Raw genomic sequence first — 21035 nt, forward strand, 5'->3', positions numbered from 1 at the left:
TCCGCAGCTCTCACGCTGCCTGTGCTGCCGGCTCCGGCTCTCTGCACATGTAGCTGCTGTACACATCGGGTTAATTAACCCGATGTGTACTGTAGCTAGGAGAGCAAGGAGCCAGCGCTCAGTGTGCACGGCTCCCTGCTCCCTGCACACACAGCTAAGCGGTGTGCGCTGGTAACTAATGTAAACATCGGGTAACCATACCCGATGTTTACCTTAGTTACCAGTGTCCGCAGCTTCCAGACGCCGGCTCCGTGCAAGCGCAGCGTCGCTTGCACGTCGTTGCTGGCTGGGGGCTGTTCACTGGTCGCTGGTGAGATCTGCCTGTTTGACAGCTCACCAGCGACCATGTAGCGATGCAGCAGCGATCCTGACCAGGTCAGATCGCTGGTCGGATCGCTGCTGCATCGCTAAAGTGTGAAGGTACCCTAAGGGTCATTTGACCCTCTTTCGGGACTTCAGGGGGGAGTTCGAAATTTCTGGGACTTCTAGTGTTAAACGATATACAAGACTGGCATCGGTTTACCAAGACAAGAAAAAAAACATGCTAAGAAAAATTGCAGCGCTTATGATTTCAATGATATATGTTACATGGGTCAAGCCCAGACAACTCCTGGGTATGTGTTTACCATGTCATAGGATTAGTGTCTTCGTAACAGATGGTACCTGCCAAGGGACCGCGGCCCGGGCTGCAGGATACCTGCTCTGCTTCCTTCCGTAAGAACCCTTCCCTTATCGTACCGGAGATCGGTATTGTATTTCAGCAGCTGAGTCTTTGAAAAGCATTAACAGCAGACAGCGTGGCTGCCCGCCTCCATGGCAGACCTGGTACAATAAACGCGTGGGAGGCGCGTTAACCCCTCGCCCACGGGCACAAAAAGTTCCTTGTTGGACGGCAAAGGACTAGGTCACAATAGCGTACTTACAAAGAATATCACGGATACTTTGAGGAGTGTGTGAACAAAAAAAACAAAGGGTTAAAAGGTGGAGAGGAATTGGGATGAGAGATATGGGAAGAGAGAAAAATGGGAGCAAAGCGGAAAAAAGGGAGCGACTCAGATTTATCAATTTAATAATCGCTTCTGGAAAAACCCAGACAGGTAGATAGAACTTCAGGCCTTGCAATTACTTCCCCCGTCAGATAAAGCAGTTTTATCAGGCAGTTATTTCTGTCATCCTCAAATCAGCTCCTTATCTGCAGCCTAGATCTCTGCAGAGCAAACAAGGTAGAGATGCCCGGGAACACTGTCACAAAGTTCTGGGAGAAGCAGGTCACCCCCCACGTCACCCCGCCGAAACCCCCCCGAAACCCCCACCACCAGTTATCAAAAAAAAGCTTAGGAGCATGAAAATTATTATTAGAAGCTGCAATCTAATTCCATTCCACCATCTGCTCCCACAACCAGGGTCCAGTTCATTTTGCATTTTCCTGTTATCTATGTTCAGCATCATCATCAGGAAAAAACCCTATATGTCTGCTGGCTGCAAAGTAATATCTAGTGAGGGCCAGATAAGATCACAGCAGCTGCGAGATCTCAGAAGAAATACTTTGCTACACACGTGATCCTTTTAATACAATGAATGTGAGAGTCACAGGAGATAAGATCTGGCATTCAGGCCTGTCCTGACACACTGATTGTATCAGGATGTGGCTGCATAATGGGATATTTTCCGCTTATCTGCTGTGATCACAGCGCTTATCCTGCCCAGCATCTGGGTGGGAGCTGGGGCCTCAGAAGATGCACAAGTAGCTGCTCACCTTTCACATCAGCCCTTCCCCCGATCACAAGAATCTGCATAAAAGCAAGCAGAGTAATGAGCTGGAGTCCAGGCAGCCTGCATCAGCTCCATGTATCTGCACTGGGGAGATAAGGTTACATGTGACCGTATGTATATGCAATATTCCTGCCGCTCGCTTCATCCTCCTGCAGGAGAGTCCAAAAGGAGAGATGCAAATAAGAAATAGCAACTCCATTGCTTGTTCCATCTCCAATGTATAGTAGATAATGTATATGTTTAATGGTTACTCCTCATGCTCAGCCCAGAAACTGACGGCCAAGAAGCCACTTATAGAACTGCTGCCGATGGTGGGATTATTATTATTATAGCGTCATTTATTCCATCGTGCTATACATGTGAAAAGAGGATAAAAGTATGAAATATATTGCTATATATTCTATATAACCCGGGCATCTCCTGTATATAATTATACATGTACAGCCGGTATAACCTGGGCATCTCCTGTATATAATTATATATGTATAGCCGGTATAACCTGGACATCTCCTGTATATAATTATATATGTACAGCCGGTATAACCTGGGCATCTCCTGTATATAATTATATATGTACAGCCGGTATAACCTGGGCATCTCCTGTATATAATTATATATGTACAGCCGGTATAACCTGGGCATCTCCTGTATATAATTATACATGTACAGCCGGTATAACCCGGGCATCTCCTGTATATAATTATATATGTACAGCCGGTATAACCTGGACATCTCCTGTATATAATTATACATGTACAGCCGGTATAACCCGGGCATCTCCTGTATATAATTATATATGTACAGCCGGTATAACCCGGGCATCTCCTGTATATAATTATACATGTACAGCCGGTATAACCCGGGCATCTCCTGTATATAATTCTATATGTACAGCCGGTATAACCTGGGCATCTCCTGTATATAATTATATATGTACAGCCGGTATAACCCGGACATCTCCTGTATATAATTATATATGTACAGCCGGTATAACCTGGACATCTCCTGTATATAATTATATATGTACAGCCGGTATAACCTGGACATCTCCTGTATATAATTATACATGTACAGCCGGTATAACCCGGGCATCTCCTGTATATAATTATATATGTACAGCCGGTATAACCCGGGCATCTCCTGTATATAATTATACATGTACAGCCGGTATAACCCGGGCATCTCCTGTATATAATTCTATATGTACAGCCGGTATAACCTGGGCATCTCCTGTATATAATTATATATGTACAGCCGGTATAACCCGGACATCTCCTGTATATAATTATATATGTACAGCCGGTATAACCCGGACATCTCCTGTATATAATTATATATGTACAGCTGGTATAACCTGGGCATCTCCTGTATATAATTATATATGTACAGCCGGTATAACCCGGGCATCTCCTGTATATAATTATATATGTACAGCCGGTATAACCTGGGCATCTCCTGTATATAATTATATATGTACAGCCGGTATAACCTGGGCATCTCCTGTATATAATTATACATGTACAGCCGGTATAACCCGGGCATCTCCTGTATATAATTATATATGTACAGCCGGTATAACCCGGGCATCTCCTGTATATAATTATATATGTACAGCCGGTATAACCTGGCCATCTCCTGTATATAATTATATATGTACAGCCGGTATAACCTGGCCATCTCCTGTATATAATTATACATGTACAGCCGGTATAACCCGGACATCTCCTGTATATAATTATATATGTACAGCCGGTATAACCCGGGCATCTCCTGTATATAATTATATATGTACAGCCGGTATAACCCGGGCATCTCCTGTATATAATTATATATGTACAGCTGGTATAACCTGGGCATCTCCTGTATATAATTATATATGTACAGCTGGTATAACCTGGGCATCTCCTGTATATAATTATATATGTACAGCTGCTATAACCTGGGCATCTCCTGTATATAATTATATATGTACAGCTGCTATAACCTGGACATCTCCTGTATATAATTATATATGTACAGCTGGTATAACGTGGGCATCTCCTGTATATAATTATATATGTACAGCTGGTATAACCTGGACATCTCCTGTATATAATTATATATGTACAGCCGGTATAACCTGGGCCTCTCCTGTATATAATTATATATGTACAGCTGGTATAACCCGGGCATCTCCTGTATATAATTATATATTTACAGCTGGTATAACCTGGGCATATCCTGTATATAATTATATATGTACAGCCGGTATAACCCGGACATCTCCTGTATATAATTATATATGTACAGCCGGTATAACCTGGGCATCTCCTGTATATAATTATATATGTACAGCCGGTATAACCCGGGCATCTCCTGTATATAATTATATATGTACAGCCGGTATAACCCGGGCATCTCCTGTATATAATTATATATGTACAGCTGGTATAACCCGGGCATCTCCTGTATATAATTATATATTTACAGCTGGTATAACCTGGGCATATCCTGTATATAATTATATATGTACAGCCGGTATAACCCGGACATCTCCTGTATATAATTATATATGTACAGCCGGTATAACCCGGACATCTCCTGTATATAATTATATATGTACAGCCGGTATAACCTGGGCATCTCCTGTATATAATTATATATGTACAGCCGGTATAACCTGGGCATCTCCTGTATATAATTATATATGTACAGCCGGTATAACCCGGGCATCTCCTGTATATAATTATATATGTACAGCCGGTATAACCCGGGCATCTCCTGTATATAATTATATATGTACAGCCGGTATAACCCGGGCATCTCCTGTATATAATTCTATATGTACAGCCGGTATAACCCGGGCATCTCCTGTATATAATTATATATGTACAGCCGGTATAACCCGGACATCTCCTGTATATAATTATATATGTACAGCTGGTATAACCTGGGCATCTCCTGTATATAATTATATATGTACAGCCGGTATAACCCGGGCATCTCCTGTATATAATTATATATGTACAGCCGGTATAACCTGGGCCTCTTCTGTATATAATTATATATGTACAGCCGGTATAACCTGGACATCTCCTGTATATAATTATATATGTACAGCTGGTATAACCTGGGTATCTCCTGTATATAATTATATAATGTACAGCTGGTATAACCCGGGCATCTCCTGTATATAATTATATGTACAGCCGGTATAACCTGGGCATCTCCTGTATATAATTATATATGTACAGCCGGTATAACCTGGGCATCTCCTGTATATAATTATATATGTACAGCTGGTATAACCTGGACATCTCCTGTATATAATTATATATGTACAGCTGGTATAAACCTGGACATCTCCTGTATATAATTATATAATGTACAGCTGGTATAACCCGGGCATCTCCTGTATATAATTATATGTACAGCTGGTATAACCTGGGCATCTCAAAAAAGTCTTTCAATTTATGTTTGAGGGATTTTCATCCATTTTTCCTTGGAAACGTCTTCCAGTTCTGGGAGATTCCTGGCTCGTCTTGCGTACGCTGCTCTTTTGAGGTCTAGCCACAGATTTGTGTCATTGGCTGCAGCAGAACCCCAAAGCTTGATTGATCCATTATGCTTAATGGTTGGAGAGATACTCTTTTCATGAATTTGTGCCCTTTTTTCTTCACACATACTTATGATTATTATTGGTGGTTATTGTGGGCCGATAGTTCTATATTAACCTCATCGATCCACAGCACTTCTTTCCAAAGTGCATCAGGCTTGTGTAGATGTTCTTTTGCAGACTTGTGATATTTATGATGAGGATGCATTAGAGGTTTTCATCTGATGACTATTCTATGAAGACCATATTTGTGTAGGTGTCTGAACAGTAGAACAATGTCCATAACTCCAGAGTCTGCTAAATCTTCCTGAAGGTCTTTTGCAGTCAGGCAGGGGTACCGATTTCCCTCTCTAGCAATCCTACCAGCAACTCCCACAGAAATTTTGCTTGGTCTTCCAGACCTTATCTTGACCTCCACTCTTCCTGGTAACTGGAATTTCTTAATTATATTTTGAGCTGAGGAAAAGACAACTTGAAAACACTGCTATCTTCTTATAGCCTTCTCTTGCTTTGTGGGCCTCTACCATATTCAGAGTGCTAGGCAGCAGCTTAGACAAACCCATGGCTGCTGTTTTTTGGCACAAGGTTAGAGAAGGCTGGATTTTTATAAAGCTGTGAAAGTTTCACCTGGCCTTTCCTAAAGATGAGTGAACAAGCCATAACCCTAACAGTCTAATAAGGTCTGAAATATTGGTGAAAGTTATCTTAGCACACAAAGCTTTAAGGGTGCACAAACTTTTGCATTGACCAATTTTCCTTTTTTGTTAATTTTAAAATGTTAAAGATACATAATCAGAGCATCTTATATGTGTACAGCTGGTATAAGCTGGGCAACTGTATGTAATTATATATTGGGCAGCACGGTGGCTCAGTGGTTAGCACTGCAGTCTTGTGGTGGCTCAGTGGTTAGCACTGCAGTCTTGCAGTGCTGGGGTCCTGGGTTCCAATCCCACCAAGGACAACATCTGCAAGGAGTTTGAATGTTCTCCCCATGTTAGCGTGGGTTTCCTCTGGGTACTCTGGTTTCCTCCTACTCCAAAAACATACTGGTAGAGACTCTAGATTGTAAGTCCCAATGGGGACAGTGTTGCCATTGAATGTAAAGCGCTGTGGAATTAACAGCGCTACATAAATGAATAAATATTAATATTATATTGAAGATGCCCAGGATATACCAGCCGTACATATATAATTATTTACGAGCAGCACCTGTCAGGTGCAATATGCACCCAGAATCAGGGGCAGTTCTGAGTGTATATTGCTAATCCCTGCCTAACCGCCCCTGTATACACTAGCATAGATAAAGAGATCTTTACAAAAATGTTTCTAATGATCTTTTATCTTATGCTAATAAGGGGGACTAGTCCCAAAGGCATTATATTCCCCGACTAGTCCGCCCTCTCAGCATGGCAGCACACCAACAGGGGTGCACTAATATGCTATTCAATTCAGTATGAGCAGCGAAGACGCGCGTACCTGCGTTTGCTGTGATCACGCTTCTGAATGCCGGGTACTTCCGATCATGCACAGTATGAAGTCAGATATACGCATCCCGGCTTCAGAAAGGTCTACTGCGCATGCCTGGAAGTGCCCGGCATTCAGAAGCGCGGTCACAGCAAACACAGGTACGCGTGTCACTGCTGGTGATGCTGCATTGAATAGCATGTTAGCACGTCCACAGGGGCGTACTAACATTCTAAGAGGGCGGACTAGTCAGGGGATATCACGCCCTTGGGACTAGTCTCCTTGCTCATTAGCACAAGATAAAGAGATCTTTAGGAATACTTTTTCTAAAGATCTCTTTATCTATGCGAGTGTATACAGGGACGATTAGGCAGGGATTAGCAATATACACCCAGAGCTGCTCGTGGTTCTCACTGCATATTGCACCTGACAAGTTCCCTTTAATAAATATATGCCATATACACTGTGAGCTAATGTATTTCTCTGTGGCAGCATCTTGTCATATAACACAGTCATGGACTGGGAGTCACTGCAATGATCGATACTGATAGAATTAGGATCTTGGTGATATCCGGTGGCTGTTCAGTCAATAAGACATCTGGCGTTATGCTGGATGTGAGCAGCACTGTGCACTACATTGGTAACACCTCACATTACAGGTGTACTTCTTTACATCAATGTTAGATATACTCCTACAACTTCCACCATCATCGCAAACCCAGCACTCATCATATTCAGAGTTCATGATATTTTTTCCAATATTCAACATTAACAGCTTATGACTAAAGGGGGCTTTACACGGTAGCAATATCGCTAGCAATTTGTAGCAATAGCGAGCGTTTAAGTACCCGCCCCCGACGATTGTTTGTGATCGCTGCCGTAGCGAACATTATCGCTACGCAGCGTCACACATACTTACCTAGTCGGTGACGTCGCTGTGACTGCCGAACAATCTCTCCTTCAAGGGGGAGGGACGTTCGGCATCACAGCGACGTCACCGCAACGTCACTAAGCGGCCGGCCAATCAAAGCGGAGGGGCGGAGATGAGCAGGACGTAACATCCCGCCCATTTCCTTCCTTCCGCATTGGGGCCGGCGGCAGGTAAGGAGACGTTCCTCACTCCTGCGGTGTCACACACAGCGATGTGAGCTGCCGCATGAGCGATGAACCACCTGGATAATCAACCCTTACCGATTTTTGAGTTTGGGACGACCTCTCCATGGTGAACGATTTTCACCATTTTTGAGGTCGCTGGTCAATGTCACACACTGCGATATCGTTAATGACGCCGGATGTGCGTCACTAACAACTTGACCCCAACGATAAAACATTAACGATATCGTAGCGTGTAAAGCCCCCTTAAGTCTAAGTGACTGCGATATTTGCGCCAAGTCCGGGACACTCAGGCAGACTTTGCCCTTAAGGTCGCTTTATACGCAACGACATTGCTAACGAGATGTCGTTGGGGTCACGGAATTCGTGACGCACATCCGTCATCGTTAGCGACGTCATTGCGTGTGACACCAACGAGCGGCCGTTAACGATGGAAAATACTAAATCGCCCATCGTTGACCAGTCATTCTAATCTCAAATATCGTTGAGGTTGCAGGACGCAGGTTGGTCGTTGTTCCTGCGGCAGCACACATCGCTATGTGTGACACCGCAGGAACGAGGAACAGCACCATACCTGAGGAAGGAAGTGCACGGGATGTTACGCCCGCTCATCTCCGTCCCTCCACTTCTATTGGACGGCCGCTTAGTGACGTCGCTGTGACGCCAAACGAACCGCCCCCTTAGAAAGGAGGCGGTTCGCCGGCCAGAGCGATGTCGCTAGGCAGGTAAGTACGTGTGACGGCTCCTAACGATGTTGTGCGCCACGGGCAGCGATTCGCCCGTGATGCACAACTGACGGGGGCGGATGCTTTCGCTAGCGACATCGCTGCATGTAAAGCCCCCTTAAGACCCCAGTCACATGTCCATTTTATATCCCATTAAGAATCTATGGCAAGACTTGAAAATTGCTGTTCCCAGATGTCTCAATGCAATCTCATGGAGCTAGAGCTCGTGTGTACAGAAGCAGGGGCAAAACTTTCAGCCTCTAGATCAAAAATGGTAGAGACAGATCCCAAAAGACTGCAGCAGGTTTTTTTTGCATACAAGAAAAATGGATGCTACACGGATGGTAACAACAGACACAAAGATAAAAACATCTGAGATCGTATGCAGGCATGGCCGTATATTGTATCAGACATTAGCCAAAATCAGGAGTGGATCCCAAAGAAAAACTATAACGAAGGGATGTTTCGGACATGCCAACAGACTAAAATATGAATGTCAAAGTCTAAAGGATTCATATTTCACTTAATGTTCCCAAATAGAAAAGTAGCAAAAATAAGAATACAATGGAGGAGAATTAAAAAAATGTTACACAGTGTAAACTTAAGACTACGACTTCTTATAATGAACCAAATTTTTCTATCAGGCTCATGACAAATGTGATGCATTTTTAGACTAACAGGTCTACTGCTTATGGCAAAAACGTGCTATAAAAATGTTGGCGATCTTGTGTCGGCACACAAAGGGTGTGTTACATATCAAGCCACACCTCCTTTCACACTAAGCCACACCTCCTTGTTGAATGAGTAGGACAAAGTGTCTAAAACACAAAATAAATGTGGTGCACAGAACGGAGCACATTTTAAAAGTGCTAATTAAGACAGTATTTAGCTCAGCAAATCTCCCCCAATGTCTTTGGTATAATTCTCGGTTGCAAAAAAAAAAAAAAAAAAAAAAAAAAAAAAAAAAAGAACCTATTCCTATATATTATATAAAGTCATTACACACAGAGGGATCTATGTCTATATATTATATAGAGTCATTACACACAGAGGGATCTATTTCTATGTTATATAAAGTCATTACACACGGAGGGATCTATTCCTATATATTATATAGAGTCATTACACACAGAGGGATCTATTCCTATATATTATATAAAGTCATTACACACAAAGGGATCTATTCCTATATATTATATAGAGTCATTACACACAGAGGGATCTATTCCTATATATTATATAAAGTCATTACACACAGAGGGATCTATTCCTATATATTATATAGAGTCATTACACACAGAGGGATCTATTCCTATATATTATATAGAGTCATTACACACAGAGGGGGTACTATTCCTATATATTATATAGAGTCATTACACACAGAGGGAACTATTTCACGTGTTTATTTCTATTAATGTTGGTGATTATGGCTTACAGCCAATGAAAGCCCAAAAGTCATTATCTGTCGTGGAGAAGGGAAAAATTAGAATAATTACCACAAAACCCCTGCAATGGCTTCCTAAGCATTTAAAATGGTCCCTTAGTCTGGTTCAGTAGGCAACACAATCATGGAGAAGACTGCTGACTTGACAGATGTTCAGGAGGCCATCATCGACACACTCCACAAGGAGGGTAAGCCACAAAAGATCATTGCTAAAGAAGCCGGCTGTTCAGAGTGCTGTATCCAAGCATATTAATGGGAAGTTGAGTGGAAGGAAAAAGTGTGGTAGAAAAAGGTGCACAAGCAACAGGGATAACCGCAGCCTTGATTGGCCCTTTCTTAACAATCCTTTCAAAAATGTGAGGAAGATTCACAAGGAGTGGACTGCTGCTGAAATCAGTGCTTCAAGAGCCACCACACACAGATGTATACAGGACAATAGACAACGCTAGAAGCGTCTTACCTGTGCCAAGGAGAAGAAGAATTGGACTGTTGCTCAGTAGTACAAGGTGTTTTTTTCAGATGAAAGTACATTTTGCATTTCATTTGGAAATCGCGGTCCCCAAGTCTGGAGGAAGAGTGGAGGTCACAATCCAAGTTGCTGAGGTCTAGTGTGAAGCCTCCACAATCAGTGATGGTTTGGGGAGCCGTGTCATCTGCTGGCGTAGCTTCACTGTGTTTTATCAACACCAAAGTCAGCGCAGCCGTCTACCAGGACAATTTACAGCACTTCATGCTTCCCTCTGCCGACAAGCTTTTTGGAGATGGAAATTTCATTTTCCAGAAGGACTTGGCACCTGTTCACACTGCCAAAAGTACCAATACCTGGCTTACTAACCACAGTATCACTGTGCTTGAGTTGATTGGCCAGCAAACTCACCTGACCTAAACCCCATAGAGAATCTATGGGAGATACCAGAGCCAACAATGCAGACGAGCTGAAGGCGGCTATGAAAGAGACCTGGGCTTCCATAACACCTCAGCAGTGCCACAGGCTGATCGCCTCCATGCCACATTGCCACATTAATACAGTAATTCATGCAAAAAGAGCCCCAACCAAGTATTGAGGGCATTTACTGTACAACATTACAACAGTAGGCGCCAACATTTCTGAGTTTAAAATTATTTTTTCAGTTGGTCTTATATAATATTCAAATTTTCTGAGATGACGTTTGGGTTTTCATTGGTTGTAAGCCACAATCATCAACATTAACAGAAATAAAAACGTGAAATAGATCCCTCTGTGTGTAATGACTCTATATAATAGATAGGAATAGATTCCTCTGTGTGTAATGACTATATAATAGATAGGAATAGATTCCTCTGTGTGTAATGCCTCTATATAATAGATAGGAATAGATCCCTCTGTGTGTAATGACTCTATATAATAGATAGGAATAGATTCCTCTGTGTGTAATGACTATATAATAGATAGGAATAGATTCCTCTGTGTGTAATGCCTCTATATAATAGATAGGAATAGATCCCTCTGTGTGTAATGACTCTATATAATAGATAGGAATAGATCCCTCTGTGTGTAATGACTATATAATATATAGGAATAGATCCCTCTGAGGTGTAATGACTCTATATAATATATAGGAATAGATCCCTCTGTGTGTAATGACTCTATATAATATATAGGAATAGATCCCTCTGTGTGTAATGACTCTATATAATATATAGGAATAGATCCCTCTGTGTGTAATGACTCTATATAATATATAGGAATAGATCCCTCTGTGTGTAATGACTCTATATAATATATAGGAATAGATCCCTGTGTGCAATGACTATGTAATATATAGGAATAGATCCCTCTGTGTGTAATGAATATATAGAAATAGAACCCTCTGTGTGTAATGACTCTATATGATATGTGTTTCCCTTTTTGCATTGAATTACTGAAATAGATTTTTTGATGATCTTCTAATTTATTGAGATGCACTTGTATTTTCTCAAAGTACCTGCCAGAGCATGGGCATATGGACGTAAAGTGTAATGTGTAGGCATCAGGACCCTGAGCACTAATGGCTGCATTTACACATCCAGGTGAGCACCAGGTATGTGCACAAGATGTCGTTTAGACTTGTGAGAACCCAGGAAGTTTTTCAGGAGGTAAACTGTTAATGATAGAACAAGTCAAATAATAATGAATGAACGAAAAAAGTCTTCAGCTCACCTGCTGCCCGGACTGCTCAGCCTTGCGGGTGCCAGGATCCCACGGTCTATCCTGACCGGTAGCAGAGATGTGGGAAGGAGAGGGAGAGGGAGTGATCCAGCACAATTCCTCCTTGGTTTAAAACATTTAGGATCTTTATTGAAACTTCTTTAAAAACATGGTGAAGACCGAAAATAAACTTGCATAGTAAAGGCGCAATTCATGAGGGCTTTACGCGTTTCGGACTGAAAATAAAACCAACTAGTCCTTAGTCATATGACTATGGACTAGTTGGTTTTATTTTCAGTCCGAAACGCGTAAAGCCCTCATGAATTGCGCCTTTACTATGCAAGTTTATTTTCGGTCTTCACCATGTTTTTAAAGAAGTTTCAATAAAGATCCTAAATGTTTTAAACCAAGGAGGAATTGTGCTGGATCACTCCCTCTCCCTCTCCTTCCCACAAACTGTTAATGATACTCTGGCATCTTTTGGCTTAAAGTGTTTTTGTTTTATTTTCGTCTTTTCACAACATCTTTTTCCACCGAATTTCTATTTTTTTATTTTGTATTGAATAAACTAGTGTGTGGATTCCAAGCAGAAGCCGAGTGAAGAATGGTCGGGTCACCTCTTTTAACCTCTTCGTGTCTTTGGAAACCTGAATCGGTTAAAGGTGCAATGCATATGCTCACTCTTTTTAGTGTTCATTGAGTGCTTTTTCAGGCAGTTACACTCCATCGTCTGCACATGCTCCAACCATTCGAGGGAAACAAAACATTTGTTACATCTGGGGGTTTTTTTGTCATTCATTTTTTTTTCTCACTGAAACTGTCTGAACTTAAACATGGTTAAAAGCGGTAGAAACTCAGATGGAAGAACAAAGTCTGTCCTCCGTGTTGCATGTCATCTATTCGGATAACCACAGGCTTTAATGGCAGAGCCTGATCCACTAAATCGAATCAGAATAGGACGTGCTTTGCGTTGCATTGATCTCACAGTCTCGTCTGTGATTTTAATGGAGGTGTAAATACATCCCTTTCTTCAGGTCCAAGTGCTGTCTGATTGGATAGCTCTAGGACGTGTCACACAGGTATGTGAATGCTGCAAAGGGAAGCTGTACATGTACAAGAACCCCATCCAAGACAATAGACACATACCAAGAGACCGGTAGATTTTATTATTATTTTTTTTATTGGTGCCAAACTTTTTTTTAGAGTTAGTAGCCAAAAACTTTCTGGGGGTCTGAAAGCTGGGACCTCGGGCTATCCTGAGATTGACTTCTGAAACCCTAAGGCCATGTGTCCACGCTGCGGAAAATGCGCGGATTTTGCCGCAGATTTCTCGCGGAAATGCCGCGGATTTTTCAGAAATCTGCAGCACAGCTACTCCCCAGCCATTTCTATGGCATTTGGGAAATGCTGTGCCCACGCTGCGGATTTTTCCGCAGTGGAAATCATGCAGATTTCCGTGCTGAAAAATCTGCAGCATGTCAATTATTGTTGCGGATTTACCTGCGGATTTTGCCTGTTCAATTGAATGTAAAAAAAAACCAACGCAAAATCCGCAACGAAATCCGCGTCAAATCGGCACAAAATCAACACCTATGAAAAGGTGCGGATTCCGGGGGAATGCTGCGGATTTAGCTGCATAAAAATCCGCAGATACAGAGTCCGGTGGGCACATAGCCTAAGGCGGGCTTTGCACGTTGCGACATTGCACGTGCGATGTCGGTGGGGTCAAATCGAAAGTGACGCACATCCGGCGTCGCAGTCGATATCGCAACGTGCAAATCCTTTTTGATACGATGAACGAGCGCAAAAGCGTCGTTATCGTATCATCGCTGCAGCCTCCGACATTTCCATAATGCCGGTGCAGCGACAGGTGCGATGTTGTTCCTCGCTCCTGCGGCAGCGCACATCGCTGTGTATAAAGCCGCAGGAGCGAGGAACTTCACCTTACCTGCCGCCGGCTGCAATGAGAAGGACGGAGGTGGGCGGGATGTTTACATCCTGCTCATCTCCGCCCCTCCGCTTCAATTGGCCGCCTGCCGTGTGACGTCACTGTGACGCTGCACGACCCGCCCCCTAAGGAAGGAGGCGGGTCGCCGGCCAGAGGGACGTCGCACGGCAGGTATGTGCGTGTAAAGCTGCCGTAGCGATAATAATCGCTACGGCAACTTTCACTATATATCGAACGTGCGACGGGGGCGGGACTATCGCTGCAGCATCGGTAACACATTGTTACTGATGTTGCAGCGTGCAAAGCCCGCCTAAGAGTGTAGCTCTGCAGTATCACCCTGAATGAAGGTCTGCATGTGTCACCTTAGCTTCATTCATCGTCTATGGGACTGCTGATACAGTACTTGGCTATTACCGCCAGTCCCATAGAAGATGAATGAGCGGAGTCTGTATGTGCACCCTCCCTTCATTCAAGATGGATCTGAAAAGCCCCGTTCTTGAGATTCCAGAACCCAATATCTACATTGCTGGGTGTCTCCGTGGTCACAACGCCAGCGATCAGCAAGTTCTAACTATTCAATGGACAGGAGATAATAAACCTTTAATGATTACAATTCCAGATGTTATTGCCAGGCCACTAAAGTCACAATAGCTCCACAGTGGCGTGACAGGCTGCTTAAAGGATTCTTCAAGAATCTGCACTAGGGTAGGGAATAAAAAATAAGTAAATAAGCATTACTTATTACTTACTGAGCCATTACTATTCCAGTAGTCCCCGCACGCCCGGCCATCTGTAACGCCACTACTGCAGCCAACCACTGGTCTCCGTGTGATGTTTGGCACATGAATAGAGAGCCAAGTGATTGGATGACACAGTAAGGTGACCGACTGACAAAACAATCTTTCCAGTACAGACGGGGAGAATCCAGCTGAAACATGGGGATTTCCAGGTGTGAGTAATGTTTAATTATTTTATACTGTTTAGTGAGGAGTGAGCACTGCCATGCTCGGGTGTTCGGTACTCGAAACAAGCAGGTCGGAGTTCCCCATTGACTTCCAGTATGCTAGGTACACGAGGCAAACTCACATGAGCATCTGGCCAGCTCGGTTCCAGTACAGAGCACCCGAGCATGGTAGTGCCCGCTCATCACTAGTTACGAGTACTGAGTAACCGAACATGGTAGTGCCCACTCATCACTAGTTACGAGTACAGAGCACCTGAGCATGGTAGTGTCCGCTCATCACTAGTTACCAGTACAGAGCACCCGAGCATGGTAGTGCCCGCTCATCACTAGTTACCAGTACTGAGCACCTGAGCATGGTAGTGCCCGCTCATCACTAGTTACGAGTACAGAGCACCTGAGCATGGTAGTGCCCGCTCATCACTAGTTACCAGTACTGAGCACCCGAGCATGGTAGTGCCCGCTCATCACTAGTTACCAGTACTGAGCACCCGAGCATGGTAGTGTCCGCTCATCACTAGTTACCAGTACTGAGCACCTGAGCATGGTAGTGCCCGCTCATCACTAGTTACGAGTACTGAGCACCCGAGCATGGTAGTGCCCGCTCATCACTAATTCTGTTACATACCCGAGCACAGGATTTCAGAAATCAAGTCTACATCATGATTTATTTTGCTGCTTTGACCACAGGATTGACAGAACTAAAATGTCATTCTTGTTAAAATATATCCCATATGGAAGAATTCTAGATAAAGTCGTCATGGTAGAGAATCCATGTTAAAGAATATTAAAGGTAACCTTTATATTTTAATTTGATCTGTATTTCTACAATATGAGGGCGTCCTTCACCTAGCTTTCCTACCTCCTCACACTCTGCCGGAACCCCCCCCCCCCCCCACCTTGGAGGAAATCCCTACAGCACACCAGGTTGGATTTGGGGATTGTGCCCCTTGCACAACTTCAACAGGTGCCCCCAAAAAAAATCTCCTATTAGGTTTCAATAGCTCTTAATATACTACACTCAGAAAGCTTAACCTTCTCTCTTTTTTGGAATTCCATAAACTGGTATATTATAGATATAACGATAGGAATTAAAAAGGGAGGACACCAAGCTACCTGGAAATTTATTGTAAAATCTGTGACCTCAGGCCAGCATTAATTGAATGCCTCCTAGAGGAGGAAAACAGATTGTTAGCTCCTGGCACTAGGAAGTGATGATAATATGTCTATAGTGTTATGGAATATATTGGTGTAATACAGTAATCGGTCATATAAAAGATGCCTTTTATAGCTGCAGTAATACGGATATTAGATGAGGTCACTTAAAAAATAACTGGACTGTAGACCCTAATGACCACTGATTGAGGGATACAAGAACATCAACACTCTTCCATAGCTGCCTGAATTCCCAGGGTGATGAAATGACATTATTAATGACCCACATGACAAAACTCAACACATGACCAGAAGCAGATGATAGTCTATGAAATCTCACCCAGGAGGCTCTGGAGGGGTCACAGACTGCCCTCTGGGCACAAATCTGGGAGGACAGGACACACAGCGGCCACCAACAGTTTAAACAGAAACCAAATAAACTTTGTGCCATTGTCTGAAGGCCTGGCTTCCAGTTTCTCCTAGGTACACAGATTGCACAAATACAAATTACACTCCGCAAACTCCAGCTATAAACAGCTCACCTTTTATTAGCGCTTTGTGTTGGCAAGTGATAATCAGAGTAGATTTATCAACGTGTCAAGTAGTGTGTACTGTGCCCAACAGAAGAAGAAAAAGTGTTAAAGTCAAACAGGCTCTGTTGCATTTACAAAGAAACACAGGAGGAAAAATAAAAATAAAAGGCCATTAGAATGACTGCATGATAAAAGCAAAGTGTATCAATAGACTGAGAAACTGACATCAATGTGGACGAAACACCTATGAATGTGGTTTGTAGGCTCAGTAGAAGGAAAGCCGGTTCCACAATACTAGAATATGTGGATTCCTGAACTATGGAAAAGAATTTACATCTAACATTGAAAGGAGAGAAGTATAGGTCTCCATTTATCAACAGTGTGTTACCACAAGGGCAGAGGAAGCACACGCCAACCATAATCTTCAGGGAATGATGGGAGCAGTAGTTCCATAACTTGACATTCTTATAAACCATGTTATAAACGCCATTGGTTGTTAATTGTCCTAACCAGATATATCACCCCAGGCCACAACCGCTAGGAATGGACACCTAGTGCTTTATAACTGTACAAATGATGCTGTGTGCGTATGATCTTACCAGGAAAATATAAACCACCAATACTAAAAGGCGCCTTTTCATTATACATGTGAACTATATAGAAGGGTCTGAAGAGATCCAAACAAAGTGACAGGTTTGTTCTAGGGTGGCCAGAACCTCCCAGAGACAGGCTGCTGGACAGAAAGAGGGGGAATCTAATGCAGATCCTTCTATCAATAATGCACAAGTATACAACAATCCCTGCACAAAAGGAAAGCTCGATTCCTGCTATGGGAGAGAAAGCACATGATGGGATCACTCGGCTCTTCCTATCCTGGCAGTGCAGGCTGCAGACCGTACTCACGTTTAATCTGCCTGGGATTACTCTGTTTTCGCCTGGACATCTCTCTGTGATGGGCTAGGAGGGATCAGACTGTCCTCATGCCCACTCCAGTCCTTGGCTTTAGCAGTAGCCCACAGTGATCTTCAGCCCTGGAATAAGACCTGCATTAAGGCTTCTCAGACAGGCTCTTCTGCTGCCAGGGGTAGAGGTGGCCGATGTCTCTGCTGTACCTGCCAGGGGTAGAGGTGGCCAATGTCTCTGCTGTACCTGCCAGGGGTAGAGGTGGCCGATGTCTCTGCTGTACCTGCCAGGGGTAATGGTGGCCGATGTCCCTGCTGTACCTGCTAGGGGTAATGGTGGCCGATGTCCCTGCTGTACCTGCCAGGGGTAATGGTGCCCGATGTCTCTGCCAGGGGTAGTGGTGCCTGATGTCTCTGCCAGGGGTAGTGGTGCCTGATGTCTCTGCCAGGGGTAGTGGTGCCCGATGTCTTTGCTGTACCTGCCAGGGGTAGTGGTGCCCGATGCCTCTGCTGTACCTGCCAGGGGTAGTGGTGCCCGATGCCTCTGCTGTACCTGCCAGGGGTAGTGGTGCCCGATGTCTCTGCTGTACCTGCCAGGGGTAGTGGTGCCCGATGTCTCTGCTGTACCTGCCAGGGGTAGTGGTGTCCGATGTCTCTGCTGTACCTGCCAGGGGTAGTGGTGCCCGATGCCTCTGCTGTACCTGCCAGGGGTAGTGGTGCCCGATGTCTCTGCTGTACCTGCCAGGGGTAGTGGTGCCCGATGTCTCTGCTGTACCTGCCAGGGGTAGTGGTGCCCGATGTCTCAAGTCTCTTCTTGCAGATACTGCAAAACCATTTGTAGAACACGAGAATGAATGCAGGTTGTGCCAGCTCCGTCACAAGCTTATGTCAGAGGTTTCCCATTCATCTGGCATAACTGTTTCCACAAATCCAGCGTTATGTTGCCTCCTTTCCAGTTTGTAGCACAGGAAGATGTCAGAAGAACAGAGGTAAGTGCCCTATCACCTCTCTGACTTCAAAATACTCCAGTCTCTGGTGTCAGGGAGACTCACTCCAAGCGTGTAATCCGAGGTGCACGGGTTTACTGGACAAAGTCACCAAATCAGAGCTCCAGGAGAGAAGGAGAAGTGCAATTCCGAGGCTTTGCTGGAAGAGAACGCAGGGATGAGGGATTCTGCTGCTTTGGAGCAGGTGCAGGGAAGCCGGTGGTGCGGCTGCAGGGCACAGGCGGCGGCAGCAGCAGGGCACAGGCGGCGGCAGCAGGGCACAGGCGGCAGCAGCAGGGCACAGGCGGCAGCAGCAGGGCACAGGCGGCAGCAGCAGGGCACAGGCGGCAGCAGCAGGGCACAGGCGGCGGCAGCAGGGCACAGGCGGCAGCAGCAGGGCACAGGCGGCAGCAGCAGGGCACAGGCGGCAGCGCGGCCCGGGCTCCGCTCTCAGTCTCTCCGGATGAGACGCGCTGGGATTGTTACTTTTTCTCAATGGAACGCTGAAATGTATCAAAGCGGCCGCAAGATTCCAAACGGGGCGTGGCCACAACAAAGGAGGCGGTGCAAAGAAACCCTCCCACTGGTACACAGCGAAACGTCACCGCCCCATCTACAACGTCATGACGCACGCACAATGCAGAAGCATAGAGGACTTTCAGATTACCTGAATCAGCTACGGGTGCGTGCGTTGGACAAACGTCTTTCACCATGACAATGCTTCGCTCATTATAGTTTTGTCAGGATTGCAGGGAGAGGGTCACACTGAGTATTGTAGGACTGGGTGTTCACTGGATTCCAGCTTTGCGTGAAGACAATAAAAGGAGGAAAACAATGTATCAATATGTTAAATGTTACTACATGTTTAAAGTAGATACACGATTATTGCTGTCTCTATAAGCAGCTCCTACTAACAGGACTTGGATTTTGGTGTGTTTTCCTATATTCTGTATACTCAGACCAGTCACACTGGTGCAGAGAGCAGGGCTGTACACATACACTGGTGCAGAGAGCAGGGCTGTACACATACACTGGTGCAGAGAGCAGGGCTGTACACATACACTGGTGCAGAGCAGGGCTGTACACATACACTGGTGCAGAGAGCAGGGCTGTACACATACACTGGTGCAGAGCAGGGCTGTACACATACACTGGTGCATAGAGCAGGGCTGTCACACATACACTGGTGCAGAGAGCAGGGCTGTACACATACACTGGTGCAGAGAGCAGGGCTGTACACATACACTGGTGCAGAGAGCAGGGCTGTACACATACACTGGTGCAGAGCAGGGCTGTACACATACACTGGTGCAGAGAGCAGGGCTGTCACACATACACTGGTGCAGAGAGCAGGGCTGTACACATACACTGGTGCAGAGAGCAGGGCTGTACACATACACTGGTGCAGAGAGCAGGGCTGTACACATACACTGGTGCAGAGAGCAGGGCTGTACACATACACTGGTGCAGAGCAGGGCTGTACACATACACTGGTGCATAGAGCAGGGCTGTACACATACACTGGTGCAGAGAGCAGGGCTGTACACATACACTGGTGCAGAGAGCAGGGCTGTACACATACACTGGTGCAGAGCAGGGCTGTACACATACACTGGTGCAGAGAGCAGGGCTGTCACACATACACTGGTGCAGAGAGCAGGGCTGTACACATACACTGGTGCAGAGAGCAGGGCTGTACACATACACTGGTGCAGAGAGCAGGGCTGTACACATACACTGGTGCAGAGCAGGGCTGTACACATACACTGGTGCAGAGAGCAGGGCTGTCACACATACACTGGTGCAGAGAGCAGGGCTGTACACATACACTGGTGCAGAGAGCAGGGCTGTACACATACACTGGTGCAGAGAGCAGGGCTGTACACATACACTGGTGCAGAGAGCAGGGCTGTCACACATACACTGGTGCAGAGAGCAGGGCTGTCACACATACACTGGTGCAGAGAGCAGGGCTGTCACACATACACTGGTGCAGAGAGCAGGGCTGTACACATACACTGGTGCAGAGAGCAGGGCTGTACACATACACTGGTGCAGAGAGCAGGGCTGTACACATACACTGGTGCAGAGAGCAGGGCTGTACACATACACTGGTGCAGAGAGCAGGGCTGTACACATACACTGGTGCAGAGCAGGGCTGTACACATACACTGGTGCATAGAGCAGGGCTGTACACATACACTGGTGCAGAGAGCAGGGCTGTACACATACACTGGTGCAGAGAGCAGGGCTGTCACACATACAC

At 45.0% G+C, this 21035-nt stretch overlaps 1 protein-coding gene across 1 annotated transcript in view; it reads right to left on the reverse strand.

Annotated features, from left to right (window-relative positions):
- Positions 1-19313, reverse strand: part of ZFPM1 (zinc finger protein, FOG family member 1) — a 168031-nt gene extending 148718 nt beyond the window's left edge. The window contains exon 1 of the mRNA XM_075326224.1: positions 17785-19313. Coding sequence (XP_075182339.1) covers positions 17785-17824 — 40 coding nt within the window. The 5' untranslated portion in view covers positions 17825-19313. The remainder of the gene's footprint in view (positions 1-17784) is intronic.
- Positions 19314-21035: the final 1722 nt, after the last annotated feature.

The sequence above is a fragment of the Anomaloglossus baeobatrachus genome, chromosome 10 (assembly GCF_048569485.1).
Source record: "Anomaloglossus baeobatrachus isolate aAnoBae1 chromosome 10, aAnoBae1.hap1, whole genome shotgun sequence".
Taxonomy (NCBI): Eukaryota; Metazoa; Chordata; class Amphibia; order Anura; family Aromobatidae; genus Anomaloglossus; species Anomaloglossus baeobatrachus.